General features: G+C 40.9%; 1 protein-coding gene across 5 annotated transcripts in view; it reads left to right on the top strand.

The window, feature by feature from the left end:
- The window catches only part of BACH2 (BTB domain and CNC homolog 2), a 357,318-nt gene that overhangs the window by 277,126 nt on the left and 64,476 nt on the right, over positions 1-15,716 (top strand). For all 5 annotated transcript variants that reach the window (XM_045499041.1, XM_045499042.1, XM_045499040.1 and 2 more), the window contains one exon: positions 149-403. In XM_045499041.1, the coding sequence (XP_045354997.1) occupies positions 149-403 (255 nt within the window). The remainder of the gene's footprint in view (positions 1-148; positions 404-15,716) is intronic.

Here is a 15,716-nt window from a genome sequence, read left to right as displayed (position 1 = left end):
ATGTTTTGTGAGCTCATTATGCTGATCATGAATATGCTAATGGACAATTCTCCCTTTTGCCTAGCTCATGGCAGTGAGACACAGGAACCATGATGTTCTTCTCACCTTCTGTATCCGACTCAGGTAGCTATGCCTTTCTTTCTTTCAGGGTGTGAACGGCATGTCTGTGGATGAGAAGCCTGACTCCCCCATGTATGTGTATGAGTCCACAGTCCACTGCACCAACATCCTCCTGGGCCTCAATGACCAACGGAAAAAGGATATTCTCTGTGACGTGACTCTGATCGTGGAAAGGAAGGAGTTCCGGGCCCACCGGGCTGTGCTGGCCGCATGCAGTGAATACTTCTGGCAGGCGCTGGTTGGACAGACGAAAAATGACTTGGTGGTCAGCTTGCCTGAGGAGGTATAGTAGTTTGCTTTGTTTGTGTGGCTGCTCGTGGAGGCTTACTGACTTATAGACAGTTGTCTAAGTAGGAGCTAGAAGGTGGACCCTGGCCCACATTCCTGCCCAAGGGCTTGATGTCCAAGTCACCAACACTGTTAGGTTTGTGGCGTAGCCAGTTTCTATGTGATGCATTTAAAATCTCAGAGGCATGAATCGGAGCAGAGTGTCTTTCTTGAAGGGAACTGAATGTCACAGTCATTCATAGTTTCTAGTTCACTTACTCTTCAGGTTTTGAGTAGTATAGCCAAAGTTTGTTACAGTCCTGGATGTGCGATCTGAGTCACTGGGACTTGTGGCTATGATTTTTCTCTTTCAGATGGTTGAAGGAGCACTTGATTTCCCTTGAGAGTAAAAGAATGAAAGTATTCACAGCGCATTCCTTGCTTGGGGGAAAAGTTAAAGGAGTCAGTAATTTTCACAGTTAATATAGTAGGATTCTAAGAAGTGTAAACTTGCTTTTCTCACCATTGTTGAAAATACCCTACTCATGTTTCTTAATTACTTCAGTGAGCACAGTTATGTCTGTACTTTAGGGACACTAGTAGCTGGACTCATTCTGTTGAGAGTTGACATTCATTCAGCTAGACAGCCTAAGCTGGACGAACTCAAAAGATGGGCTTCATAATGACAGAATATTAAATTGGTCACCCTTCAAACTGTGGATACAGTTCCTCTATTTCTATAGTCTTTTTTTTTTTATTTTTTTTTGGTAGGAGTAACTTGGACATAGTCCAACTGATAGCCCCTGTTGGTTTTTTTTTTTTTATGTTTATTTGTTTTTGAGAGAGAGGGAGAGAGAGCACACGCACACATGCACAAGTGGAGGAGGGGCAGAGAGAGAAAAAGAGACAGAGAATCCAAAGCAGGCTCCATGCTGTCAGTGCACAGCATGACGTGGGGCTTGAACCCACAAACAATGAGATCATGACCTGAGCCGAAGTTGGTCACTCAACCAGCTGAGCCACCCAAGGACCCCGCTGCCTCCATCATCTTACCTCCCCTTCATTTACATGGGACCAAGGGTAACACTGAGTAGCCTTACACTTTGTGTTCAGGTCCAGAATCTTCCCTTGTGCATCTACACAGTGTGTAACACTAGGGCCAGGCTGTGCACTGCACAATTTCCCAAGGTACAACTCAAATCCACAGCGTATGCGAACAGAGCTCCAGGGTTGCGCAGTGACCCACAGCAACTCAGCAGCTTTTCACAGCAACTCTGAAAGAAGCCAGAGACCCTATGACCCTGATGTGAGGTGCTAATGAGTAAAACTAGCATTAAATCCCAGGGCTCACAAATCCAAATGCCTCCAGAGGCCTGGAAAATAATATAAATAAATTAAAGCAGGTTGTGTACAAGACACTAGGAAGCAGTGGAGCAAGCACCTGCTCCACAGAAAGGCATCCAAATTCAACATAAGAAACAAATATGCAAACAAGTCATGGGGGCTTGGAGGGGAGGGTGGTCACCAGATCCAGTCCCTTGTTAAACATCTGCTGTTAACCCTGCAGAGCAGGAGAGTGGCCAGCTGATAGCAAGGATTGCATAAGCACTCAACATTTTCACATTACTATTCTTTTTTATGTACCCACATGAAAGGCTCCAGTATCACTCTTCACACCCCTAAGAAATCTTAAGTAGAAAGATCCCAATACTAGAAGCAAAAGGACAAATTGGTAATTGGGACTGGTGTAGGGAGGGAAGTTTATGTACCAAGTAATGGAGGAAGGCCAAGGAATGGTGTGATCCTGAGCTGGAGTTTCCTCATCCAGGTCAATTGGGTGAACACTTAACCTGTCATTAGGTGAGACGATAAACATAAAATTTCTCAGCATGGTCTCTATCGCATAGTAGGCATTCATCAAATGTAAGACTCTTTCTTCTCTAGATGGGCACCAAGAATGCCTTGCAATTTATTCCAACTCTGGACTTCCCTGCAAATATTTGGGAAACTTCCAGTTATCCAGAATGGTCTTGGGGAGAAGGTGTGGCTTATAGTTTATTTATTATCTGTATCTTTTTGAGAGCTACTTCATTTATGTTTTTTACTGATTTTCAAAAAAAAGGTTATATTAAAGGGGCGCCTGGGTGGCTCAGTCAGTTGAGTGTCCGACTTCGGCTCAGGTCATGATCTCATGGTCCGTGAGTTTGAGCCCCACGTCGGGCTCTGTGCTAACAGCTCAGAGCCTGGAGCCTGCTTCAGATTCTGTGTCTCCCTCTCTCTCTGACCCTCCCCCGTTCATGCTCTGTCTCTCCCTGTCTCAAAAATAAATAAACGTTAAAAAAAATTTTAAAGAAAAAGGTTATATTAAAATATATTTATAAATGAAAATCATATTTTATGTAATTTAGTCTCTCTTCGTTGACAGCCCCACCTCTAGACTTCCTTGACTGTGTGCCCAAAAGCCCTGGCCTGCCCCTAGTTAGCTGTGGGATCCTGATCCAGTCACTTAACCTCTCTGAGCTCCGGTTTCTACCTATAAAAACTCCTCACACTCTGAAATCCTTGAGTTATTTATCATATTACAGTAACAAGACAGTAAAATTTAAAGGAAATCAGGATATAAATGCATATGGCATAACTAAGTTTCTTTAGATCAAATCCCTGATAATCACTTATTTCCTTGGTATTAGGGACTCTTTAAAGCAAGAGGTACATTATATAGACATCACACAAAAATCTGCTGTTTGGCCTTTTTGATTGTTTGTATTCCAGCTAAGTGGGAATTTGCTATGTGTTGATTTTCTTTCTTCTTAGTCATGAAAATGATCGCTGTTTCTACATTATCTGCATTTCCAAACCATTAAAACCTTCTGGTTGCTCATGTACCTGAAACCTTCAGATATAACTAGATTTTTTTTTCCTTCCTATGAAACATGGATTTATATTGTCAGTAACCCAGCTTTGAGTATCTTGCTGATAGGGCAGGCAAACCAGCCACAGTTGGCATTTTCCTTTGTGGGTCTATAATTGTTCCTAATGCCTCCTTCCTAAAGAGCCCGCTCCCTCTGCTCAGAGCACCCTCCTGTGGCCCCAAGTGCTAAGCATTGTTTTTCTTTCCTATGTGCACACTGAAATGTCCTTGCAGGCTCTATAGCATTGTCCACTTGGTTCAGTGAATGACTTTAGAATTTGAATTAAGTAGCAAATAAGCAAACATCCCAAACATTACCTTGGAAAGTAGTTGCTTGGAACTAATTGGCATTTGGTTCATATAACGTAAGAAAAAACATTTGAGGGGCACCTGGGTGGCTCAGTCAGTTAAACATCCAACTCCGTCTCAAGTCATGATCTCATGGTTCGTGGGTTCGTGCCCCACATCAGGCTCTGTGCTGACAGCTCAGAGCGTGGAGCCTGCTTCAGACTCTGTGTCTCTTTCTCTCTCTGCCCCTCCTGCTCATGCTCTGTCTCTTTCTGTCAAAAGTAAATAAACATTAAAAAAAATTTTTTTTGTTAGCTCCTTGGAAATTTTTAAACCTCATCATAATCCTGTCCCCAAGTTCAAATCAACTTCTGGTCTGTCCCAGCCTTGTTCACACTTGGCCCACCTTACACTTCCTGACCAGCCAGCCTCTGTGCTTCTCAGGGACCCCTCATGGCCGTGCCTGAAAGCTCTTTTTTGGACTACAAAACTTCCAGATACATACTGCTGCCCCACGGTCAGTCTAGGTCAAAGCCAGCTCTGGTCTCTGGTTGTCCAGTTGTGCAGTTCTACCCCAAAAACGTGACTCCTGATGGGCAATGTGATTACCAGCAAATTAGAGCCACTCACAGTGCCCAGTATAGCCTCTAAAATAAAAGGGTGAGAAACAAAAATAGAGGTCCCCTTCTGGAAGTCAAGAAGTAATTGAAATGTCTTGCTCTTCTCTTTTTCTTTTCTGGGTTTTTTTTTTTTTTTTTTTTTTTTTTTCTAAAAATGGAATGACAGATAGTCCCTAGAGTTTACATGACTTGAGTGTTGGCTCCCTTTTGAAAAACACACCCAAGAATGTGTATCAGCAAATAGTAGAACATAAGGCATTGTACTTAGTACTTTAGTTAAATAATAAAACAGATCATTTAATTTATAATTAGTAAGTGTATTTTGTGCTTACAGATGAAGAGAAAGTGGTCGATGTGCCAAGCATTGCAAGGCCATTACTCCACTGCTCATTAGTATTAAAGCTGGCTCAACAAACACCTCCTTAGCTGTAGTCCTGGAGACCATTTTGGGCTGGATGCCAACCATGCTGGATGGCATCACAGTCATGAAGTTCAGTCTTATGGCATGTCAAGTACAGAGGGCAGGGATGGGGTGTGCTTCCTGTGAAGACATGGAGCCCACTGTGGGTTTGCATATCAACCCTGCCCTTATGGGACTGCTTGGCTCCCTCCCAGAATGCCAGAGGAAGAGCGGCTGTTAAGAGGTTATTGCCAAGGTCTATTATCAAAAAGTCAAAAGGTAACAAGTATGGGTGAGGATGTGGAGAAAAGGGAACCCTTTTGCACTGCTGGTGGAAATGTAAATTGGTGCAGCCACTGTGGAAGATAGGATGGAGGTTCCTCAAAACACTAAAAATAGAACTACAATGTGATCCAGCAATCCCACTTTTGGATATATATCTTAAAGAAATATAATCACTATCTCGAGGAGATATCTGCACTCCCATGTTCACTGCAGCATTATTGACAACAGTCAAGATATGAAAACAACTTGTCTATTGACAGATGACTGGATAAAGAGAAGGTGGTATGCATGTGTCTTATTCAGTCTCAAAAAGGAAAGAAATCCTGCTATTTGCCGCAACATGAGTAAACCTGGAGGACATTATGCTAAGTGAAAGCCAGACATAGAAAGACAAATATTGCAGGATCTCACTATATGTGGCATCTAAAAAAAAAAAGTCAAAGGATAGTAACAGAGAGTAAATGGTGGTTATCAGAAGCTTGGGGAGGTGGGAGGGAAAAAGTGGAAATATTGATCAAAGGGTACAGACTTTCAGTTATAAGATGAGTAAGTTCTGGAAACCTAATATATAGCATGGTGACCAGTTAATAATAATGTATTATATAATTGAAATTTGCTAAGATAATAGATCTCAGTTGTTCTCACTACACACATACACACACACAAATGATAAGCATGCGAGGTGACAGATATGTTAATTAGCTTGATTATGGTGATCATTTCACAGTGTGTATGTGTGTGTGTATAAATGTCACATTATATACCTTAAGTATATATAATTTTTATTTGTAAAAAAATAAATAAATATTTTTAAAACAAGGGGAGGAAAAAAGGTTATTGCCAAAACGCCACCACTTTTCTTTGGGTTTACTACCCATGGTGTTTTTCACTCTCTAGAGAAGAGGAAAGGTTCATGCAGAGAATAGCTATTGGGTAGGGGTCAGTATGCCCTTTCAGGCAGACCATATGCTTTCCTAGGTATAAGTATATCTCAAACTTTGGTTCATTCACTTTCTATCTCTGTCTTTTGCCTTCTCTCTCTTTCACATCTCTCTCTCTCTCTCTCTCTCTCTCTCAGTCTCTCTCTCTCCCCCCCCCCATCTCCCTCCCTCTCAACATTTTAGGGCAGATCTCATTTTTTTCAGGGCTAAACAAAAAGGAAAACTGACCCAGAAGGATTCTGAAGCAAAGGTATTTGTTGTTAAGTCTTAACCACAGGGCACAATAAAGAATGTTCTTGCAGTAGTATTGCCTAGTACAGAGAACAATAAGGAAACTATGGAATCTTCTTGCCTGAAAGTTTTTAGAGGAGATGAAAGCTGTTAATGTATCTGGGATGGCTTAGGTCCAGTCTTTTAAAGAAGCAATAAGATAGTCATGATTATCTTTGGACAGTCTTTTCAGTGTGTAATACTACAGAAAGTATTTAACACTATATATAGCACAGGATGTCAACAGCATTCTTAGTCTGACTGTAACTTTGGGGGAGGTGAGAATTGATGGGAAACAGTAATTGAGGTATGTGACCAGGATAAGAAGAATAAAACACTCACCCACCCCAGAGCACGGAGCCAGCCCTATAGCATCACCCCATTCACTACCTGGACAAACCTCTGAAGAAGAGTAATAGGAAAAGTTTTAGATTTAAGCAACATCAGCCCTGAGGATCTGGAAAAACCACAGTCTGAACCTTTTCACTAACTTCATGTAAAGTCTTTACCAAACCAGTCAGCCTCTTTGGACTTCTGTTTCCACATTCATCTTTTCATTCATTGAACAAATATTTATCAGGGCCCTATTATTTACCAGGAAGCACTGTTCTAGCTATTGGGTAAACTTAGTGAACAAAACTGAGTTTATATTCCAGTGAGGGAGAAGGAAAAGAGACGGAAAATAAATAAATATAATATGTACTTGGGTAGATACTATTAAGGAAAATAAAACAGAAGGATGTTAAGGAGTGGCCAACAATGACATTGCAATAGCATTGCATTATGACAGATGGTAGCCACACTTGTGGTGAACGTAGTATAGTGTATGAACTTGTTGAATCATCATGTTGTACACCTGAAACTAATGTAACATTGTGTGTCAACTATACTCAATAAGTAGATAGATAAATAGGTAGGTGGGTAAGTAGATAGATAGATAGATAGATAGATAGATAGATAGATAGATAGATAAAGATGGTCAAAAAAGGAATTTTTTAGAGGGGATGACTTTGAGTAAAGACTTGAAGGAGGTGAGAGAGCCAGCCATGCTGACATCTGGGTGATCTAGACAGAAGGAATAGCAAGGGAAGGGCCCAGAGGGTGGAATGGGCTTGGCATGATTTACACAAAGTAACAGAATAAGCAAGTGGTAGAGTGGAAGGAGGCCTGTCCAGTAACAGTGCCAGGCTGTGCACCTCTTAGATACATCACCTTTTCTTGGAATGAGTTGGGAGGCCAATGGAGGGTTTCACAGGAGATCATCCTGACTGCTATATGAATATAGATTAAAAGAGAGGGCAAAGGCAAAAGCAAGATGCTAAGGCAACAACCCAGGCACAACACATTGGATTAAATCAGAGTGATACTAGTAGTGATGATCCATGTCAGATCCTGGTGATATTTTTAAGGAAGAGATAATGGGATTCCCTTAGAGAATGGATATAGGATGGAAAGAAAAGAAAGGAGTTAAAGATAACTCCAAGGTTTGGGGTTTGAACTGTTGAAAGAATGGAGTTGCCATTAACTGGAATTGGTGAAGACTGGAAGGAGTAGGTTTCAAGTGGTAGGAATGGGAATAGGAGTTCTGTTCCATACACATTAAGTTTGAGATGTGTGTTAACATCAAAGTAGAGATGTCTAGTATACGGTAGGATATCACGGTTGGAATTCATGGGACAACTCCAGCCTAGAGATAGAAGTTTTAATACCAGATTATTGGTGATATTGAAAGCCACAAGACAAAATACAATCACCAAGGGAACCAGTGTAGGTAGGGAAGGAAAAACAAAGAGGTACCAGGATTGAGCCTTGGGGCTTTCTAGAATCAAGAAGTCAGAGAGAGAAAGAGGAGTCAGCATAGTAGACCAGAAGGAATAAGCATTAAGATAGAAGGAAAAGCAGACATATATAGTATGCTGGAAGCCAGATAAAGAAAGCATTTCAAGGAGGAGAGAGTAATTAACTTTGTCAAATGATGCCAATAGTCAGCTAAGATGAAGGCTGAAAATTGACCACCTAGCAGTCTGGAAGCCATTTATGATTTCATTGAGCATTTTGAGGGAACAGAGGGATCAAAATCCAATGTGATTATGTTCTGAAGAGAATTGGAAGAGAGGAATTTGAAAAAGCTAGTGCAGGCTACATTTTTTAGGCCTTTCTAGTTATAAGGAGCAGAGAAATGGGCCAGCAGCTGGAGGTAAATGGTGTCGAAGGCTTTATTTGGGGTGTGTGTGTGTGTGTGTGTGTGTGTGTGTGTGTGTGTGTGTGTGTGTTTTAAGTAGGAAGGAATCCCAGCATGTTTGCACTCTGTGGTAAAGATGATCAGTCAATTTTCCTTTCTTTCCCGGACGCATAGGAAGACCAAATTTACAATCAGGAGTGCTATGTAACTAGATGCAGCGAAAGAAATATGAGTAGAAGTCATGGGTCCCTTCTGGTCTGAGACAGTTAAAAGTAGGTATGAGTTCTTCATGTTCTTTCCCATCCATTTAACTGGTGTCAAAGAACTCTAAGAACGCCAAGATGTTGGAACTGCAGCCCAGATCCCTGAGTCACTGTTGGAGAAGATCCATCTGACTCAAATCAGACTCTGACGTGAATGAGAAATAAACCCTTATGTTAAGTCATTAAGATTTGGTGTTTGTTTCCTCAGCAGAGCCTAGCCCATCCTAATTAATATTTGGGCTTATGGGAATGTTGCAAAAGAGAGAAAACTTAATAATAAAGGCCAATTGCTAAACAGATGCCCTTAGGTACTTTAAAGAGGATGGGAGCTACCGACCAAGTGGGCAGACTCAACTTAGCAAGGCACATCCTTACCTGAAAATGATGGAGTTGAACTGAATGATCTCTGAAGTCTGACAGAATGAATACATCCTACTAGTCAGAAAGAGAGGAGAGATGTTTGGATTGAAAGGTGGAGAGAGGCCGTGGGAGTCACACCAGTCAGGAAAAGGAAGAACCGTAGAATTTCACCAAGAAGAGCGAGCTCACTTCTCATACTCACCTTCATGAATTCTCGGACTTTTCAGAAATGGTGTTACAACAGTTCACAGAAGATGACAGTTAAGAGCTGTAGAACCACAGGGCTGTTTGATAGCCTGGAACACAAGCAAATCACAGAAGATTCAGATTATTGCTCTCCGTTTCAGAAGGTTTTGGGATTTTGAAAAAAACAGTTGCATTTCATGACCTCAATTTCAACATGAGTTTGTAGGGAGTAATGACACTGGTTACCAGCTTGACTTGTGGGGCTGCTGTTCAGATTAATGAAATGTGGTATGTTACACTTCTTGGAAGGATGGTGCTATATAAACAGGAGGTGTTGTTATTCCCATAAAAGGAAAGCAGAGTCTTCTCTGATGAAATGGCTCTTACCTCAGAATCCTCATTAAAAGCTGTGGTGCAATTTTCCAAGTTGCGTTAGTGAGACTTGGCAGCAGATGAAAAAAAAAAGCAAATAAATAATAAGTCAAAATATTCCAGGTAACTACTTGCTGGCAAGTAAGAAGTTTTCAAGTCCCAGAATCATGCTGATAATTTTGAAATGCCTGAAGGCAGAACTTATTTATAGTAACGTAAAGGTGACTTCCAGCCCTGAAATCTGGGCCTCAGTCTCAAATGGGGGTGTAATAAAGCAAAGCCATGAAAAGAAGAGCTAATACTATTGTGATTCCATCTCCAAAGGCTGCTCAATGGTGCTGATACAGAGGGAGGGAAATCTGGTGTGAAAATAGCCACAGCAATAGCTAATTTTAAAACTGAAATGCATAAGCTGTTTCCAAACCTCTTACATTTTTTAAATCCTGAGGCCAGTAAGTCCTATTTAAAGAAACTTAGCAGAATCGTGCTCCTATTTTGGCATAGTAGAAGGAGTTGAGTTGACAAAAACTAAGACATATTTAAAAATTATTTTTAAGTGACCTGATTTCAAAGCCAGTTTAAGGATTCTTTTCACTCTACCTATTTATTGCTATATGAGATGACCGCAGTAGTTAACATTTTTTAATGGATTCAAACAAAGCCTCTGACAGTAAAGTTGTTTGCATTACATTTTATAAAATTGTTACCCGCATACCTATTCGTTTTAAAACTCTTCTGTATATATGAATTAAATGTCCCTTACGATTCTTTCTTTCCCCTATTATGGAGTCTCTTAGCTATTTCAATTAAAATTAATAATAGCTTTAAAGACAAAGTTCAGAGCTGTAAAGTTCCTCACTTGATCAGTAATCATAACTATTATTTTGTCATATTTAATCATAGAACCTGAGCCTTTAACAGGGTTCTTAATTAAACTTTTAATTCATGATAAGAAGTTAAATAGCACTTGGGAGAGTTTTTAAAAATTATTTCCACTTCCCATCCAGATTACCAAAAAAAAAAAAAAAAAAAAAAACAGTGTGCTAGAGAAACATAATGGCAGTCAGCCAAGGGTATTGTAGGTCATGCCAACATGAGCTGGCAGCAGGCCATTGTCCAATTAGCATGGCTTCATCGTTGCAGAGTAAATCACTCTTGAGGAGATGGTTGAGTCACTCATGATGTAGTGGTACTTCACTTGAGCCAGTTCTTCTTAGAATAGGTTTCTTGTTCACTGTTATTACCTGCCCTGCTTTGCCAATAAAAGCACAGGACCATTTAGGCTGAAAGCCGAACGGAAGAGAAACATCGATTATGTATCTTGTTTCCCTTTGCTTCCTGAAAACTGAGATTGCAATTAAAACAGTGAAATCATGGTGTGTTTTTTAAATGAGTTACAAGAAAATATAGTTTCTATACCAAAATACTCAGAGTTGGGATCCAAGAGTCAGTTTTTATTCTGTCTTTTCTTTGGCAGCTTTAACACTTGGCACAAATTGGAGGATATCAGTAAAGTTACCTAATAATCTTAATGGATTCACATTCCATTCAAAAACTTGGAATGTCACCAAGCTGCTTCAGGTTGCAGCTCTATTGTTGGGGTGTCCGTGACATTTCTGTTGGGTGTGCAGTTGTACAAGCAGACAGCTTTTGAAAGACACCCTTCTTAGGGTGAGAACACCTGGATTCTTGGTTGGACACGCTGTAAACCAGGACATTGATTCAGGGATTTCTTAATAAAATGGATCAGATCCAGGCATTGGAGTGGTGCGTGGATGTCAACAGAAAAAAAGCTGCCCTTAGAAGCACAAAGAAAGTGAAATAAAATTGTTGGCAGTAATCAGTTAATACCTTATGTTTACATTCTTGTTTGTTTTGGTTTTTAACCAAATCACAGGCTAGATTGAGGGTTGGGTTGTTTTTGCTTTCAAGAGTGGAGCAGCTAAATAATGGCACTTTTGGTTTCCTGATATTTCAGAAGTGTTCTTTTTCCTATTAACTTGGTGCATATAGTAAAATTTATCACTTTGACATAGACTCCTAAAATATGTTGACAGTCTCTCTAACCGACATTGGCACCAACTCCAAGCTAGCTGATGATTCAGTGAGCTTTACTGTCTGAGATGGACTTCTGTGTGCAGCCTGGCAAAGACTGTGTGTGAAAAAGTTAATGCATTCAGCACCCTGGGTGGGACGGAGCCAGGCCTCCAACGTGAGCACATTTTTTGACTGACTGGCAGCAAAAAGAAATACCGGCAGCTGTTCTCAAGCAAGCCAAAAAGTTGGCCCAGGGGTTAAAAAAAAAAAAAAAATGCTGGGATTTAGCCAACAAAAGATTCCTGTGTTTAGAAGAAAATCAAAGGAAGGATACAGAAGGTCACAATTACAGTTGAAGTAACAACTATTTCATTTCATCTTCTGCTTTCTAAAGGAGAGTATTAAATATTATTGCTACTCATTTTTTCTGATTCATTATTTCTGAGTCTTCATTCTTGTTCTATAGATTTCTCTTTTAATTCTTTATTTGCAAAAGCAGATGACAAGTTAGTCTTCCTAAAGACAGTGTAGAGGTGATACCATTCACGGAGGTGGCACCAGCAGCCAGAACGGAGTAGGGCAGAGCGGGTTTCTGGGAGCAGCAGCCACACACACGTTCGCTAGGCCATGTTAAGTGACATGGATTGCAGTGGAATTACGTGTGCAAAGTCACTTCAGAGATCTGTCCAGAGAGGCCTCTGACACCCCCCCAACGTATCTATTACTTTTGTCTTATTATTTACAAAAAGAGAAGGGTAGGGAGAACAGACAAGTTACTAAAAGACAGGATGCTTAAGGGTCTTGCCTCATGCCCAGTAAGTAGCACGAGGGCCGTTTTCATGTCTGCACAGCCCTTCTTCCTTCCCAGTAGACACTGTAGACTGTGTGAGAATTTTCTTTCTCCCTAAAGAAGCTGTAGTAGCCCAGGAATTGAACTGTGACCTACGACAGGAAGGCAGGAAGATCAGGAATGTAGAACACCAGGATTTAGGGTAAGAGCTTCAGAGTTTGGGGAAACCGGTAGGGTACTAAAAGATGCTTGAAGCACAAATTTTGTAACTCTGCAGATTTTTGGGGTGAGTTAAATCCATCAGATTTACAAGATGCTCATAGAGAGAACTGCGATGACCTTTCAAAGTTCTGTTTAACAAAGGATCTTCGTGCCACCTAAAGGCTGTTACAGTAAATGTTGACCAGATGTTCTCACTCACAGAACAGAAGAAATAGTATCCCTGCTACATGTGAGGGATTTCAGCTATATTAAAGGACAGCGTAAGATGCGAGACACTGGAATAAGGTACAAAGAAATACAGAATTACCTTCAGAGGAGTTGGGGTGTGTTTGTGTGGTGTGTTTAAAGCAGATATTCAAAACGACAGGGTGGCTTAAGTAAAACGGTTCATAGAAGCAGAGGAAGGGAACACATGACCCTTTCATAGGCCGCTTCTTTGGGGGCTTAAGTTAAAAATATTAAGCAAGATCATTTCCTTCAAAGAGCTTTAATATAGTTGAAGAATCAAGATAAAACCATAGAAATCAGGGGCGCCTGGGTGGCTCAGTCAGTTAAGCATCTGACCCTTGATTTCGGCTCAGGTCATGATCTCATGGTTGTGAGATTGAGCCCCATGTCAGGCACTGTGCCGGGCATGGAGCCTGCTTAAGATTCTCTCTCTCTCCCTCTGCCTCTCTGCTACTTATGCACACACACTCTCTCTCTCAAAAAAAAAAATTTTTTTTTTTAATTTACATCCAAATTAGTTAGCATATAGTGCAACAATGATTTCAGGGGTAGATTCCTTAATGCCTCTTACTCGTTTAGCCCATCCCCCTTCCCACAACCCCTCCAGTAACCCTCTGTTTGTTCTCCATATTTAAGAGTCTTTTATGTTTTGTCCCCCTCCCTGTTTTTATATTATTTTTGCTTCCCTTCTCTTATGTTCATCTGTTTTATATCTTAAAGTCCTCATATGAGTGAAGTCATACGATATTTGTCTTCCTCTGACTAATTTCGCTTAGCATAATACCCTCTAGTCCCATCCATGTAGTTGCAAATGGAAAAATTTTTTTTAGTTAAAAAAATTTTTAGGGGCACCTGGGTGGCTCACTCGGTTGAGCATCCAACTTCAGCTCAGGTCATGATCTCGCTGTCTGGTCCATGAGTTCAAGTCCCACGTCGGGCTCTGTGCTGATGGCTCAGAGCCTGGAGCCTGCTTCAGATTCTGTGTCTCCCTCTCTCTCTGCCCCTCCACCACTCACACTCTGTCTCTCAAAAATAAATAAACATTAGATAGATAGATAGATAGATAGATAGATAGATAGATAATAAAAGTGTCAGTGCTGTCCCCCAGGCTTTCTGGTCCCTTCTGTCCAGCTCAGGGATCTGCATTCTCCTAAGAAACTAAAGTCCTTAACTTGGGCTGAACAAACTTGTACTCATGGTCTCAATGGTTAAATGAAAATCAACCAAAATCAATAAATAAAAAGAGTTGATTTCTTCTCATTCTTTCTTATTAAAAGTTTAAGACCTTTTTTCATATTTAAATTTACCTTGATCATTGAAACCTACCGATGCCCTCGCCTTCCTGTCTGTGTTTTAGAGTGACATCTCTGGAAATTACTAGTGTTATCTTAAATGGAAATAGCTCAGATGTTTTCCAAGTCTCTAACCCTAGCATCCCCAGAAAGAGAAGGAAAGTCTCACCATGTAGTTAAATCTTGAGCAGCTCTGAAAGAAGGAGAGGATGTGGGGAGTGTCTCTTCTCCTTTCCTGTCAGCTGGTGTACAAGTACTGAAACTGAAGAGTCTTTTCATAGGCATTTTCCAACATGTATAAATATCTATAAAGGTATCCTTTGGGAGGTCACTCAATAACCTTAGTATTTACATCAGGCTCTGGTTGTATACAGATTATGTCCAGGTAGTTGCTTCTTCCAGGATATGTCAAAATGTTTGGAGATAAGGACATGTCTTTATATTAATCAGACGGATGATGACGTTTTGCAAAACCAATCAGTAAAAGGCTTCTTTCATCTTCAACTCGGCTTTATTAAAATTAAGAACACATCACGAAGTCACCGCCTGACCCGGAGAAGGCTAGGCCCCTGAGTGCCCCTAGAACCTCCACTATTTTCATTCCTCTCCACATTTCCCTTGTGTCAGGGGGGCTGCTCACGGGGGCCCAGCAGCAATAAGATAGTTCCCTTCCCCACGTCAAGCCCAAAATCTGGAAGAAGACAACTGATACGTGTATGATTGAAACTTCAGAAGAGTGAGTCAGAATAGAAAGTGATGCTCTAATGGATCTGCACCTGGAAGGCTCACACTGGTGTTTAAAACAACTTTTACCTAACAGGCAAACTGATACCTACTCTGTGGCCAACAGAATGCTGGTCCTTCCCTACTTCCTCCTCAGAGACCTCCAGAAATGTCTCTTTTTTAAAGTTTTTTTTTTAAGTGATTTTTTTCTTAAATCAATCTTTAGTTTGTTTACATGGGAGGTCTATAATAGTTAACTCATCTTTTTTTGAATATTTATTTATTTGAGAGAGAGAGAGAGCGAGCACAAGTGGCGGGGGGGGGTGCAGTGAGAGAGTGGGAGACACAGAATCCGAAGCAAGCTCCAGGCTCTGAGCTGTCAGCACAGAGACCAACGCAGGGCTTGAACCCATGAACCTGAGATCATGACCTGAGCCAAAATCAGACACTTAACCGACTGAGCCACCCAGGTGCCCCAGTATTTGACTCTTCTAATACCCATGTATTAGCTCAGGCTGCCATAACAAAATACCACAGATTGGGTGGCTTAAACAGAAGTTTATTTTCTCACAGTTCTGGAGGCTGGAGGCTCGTAGGAGGCCACCTTCTCACTGTATCCTCATGTGGCCTTTCCTCTGTGTGCAGAGAGAAAGCACTGGTGTCTCTTCTTATAAGGACACCATTTTTATGAGATCAAGTTCTCACCTTATGACATCATTTAACCTTAATTATCTCCTTAAAGACCCCATCTCCAAATACGGTCACATTAGGGATTAGGCCTTCAAACTGTGGATTTGGTGGGGGGTGTAATTCAGTCCTTAACAATCCACTAAAAAATGATGGATTTGTACAAATACAAAACAACACACACACAAGATTATCCACAGATGTACAACCACATAACCACGTACTAGGCAGTCATGAGAAAGAAAAAAAGAAGACCTCCATGAACTGATAAG

This window comes from Leopardus geoffroyi, chromosome B2 (assembly GCF_018350155.1).
Source record: "Leopardus geoffroyi isolate Oge1 chromosome B2, O.geoffroyi_Oge1_pat1.0, whole genome shotgun sequence".
NCBI classification, from domain to species: Eukaryota; Metazoa; Chordata; class Mammalia; order Carnivora; family Felidae; genus Leopardus; species Leopardus geoffroyi.
This window is presented reverse-complemented; position numbering and strand designations above follow the sequence as displayed.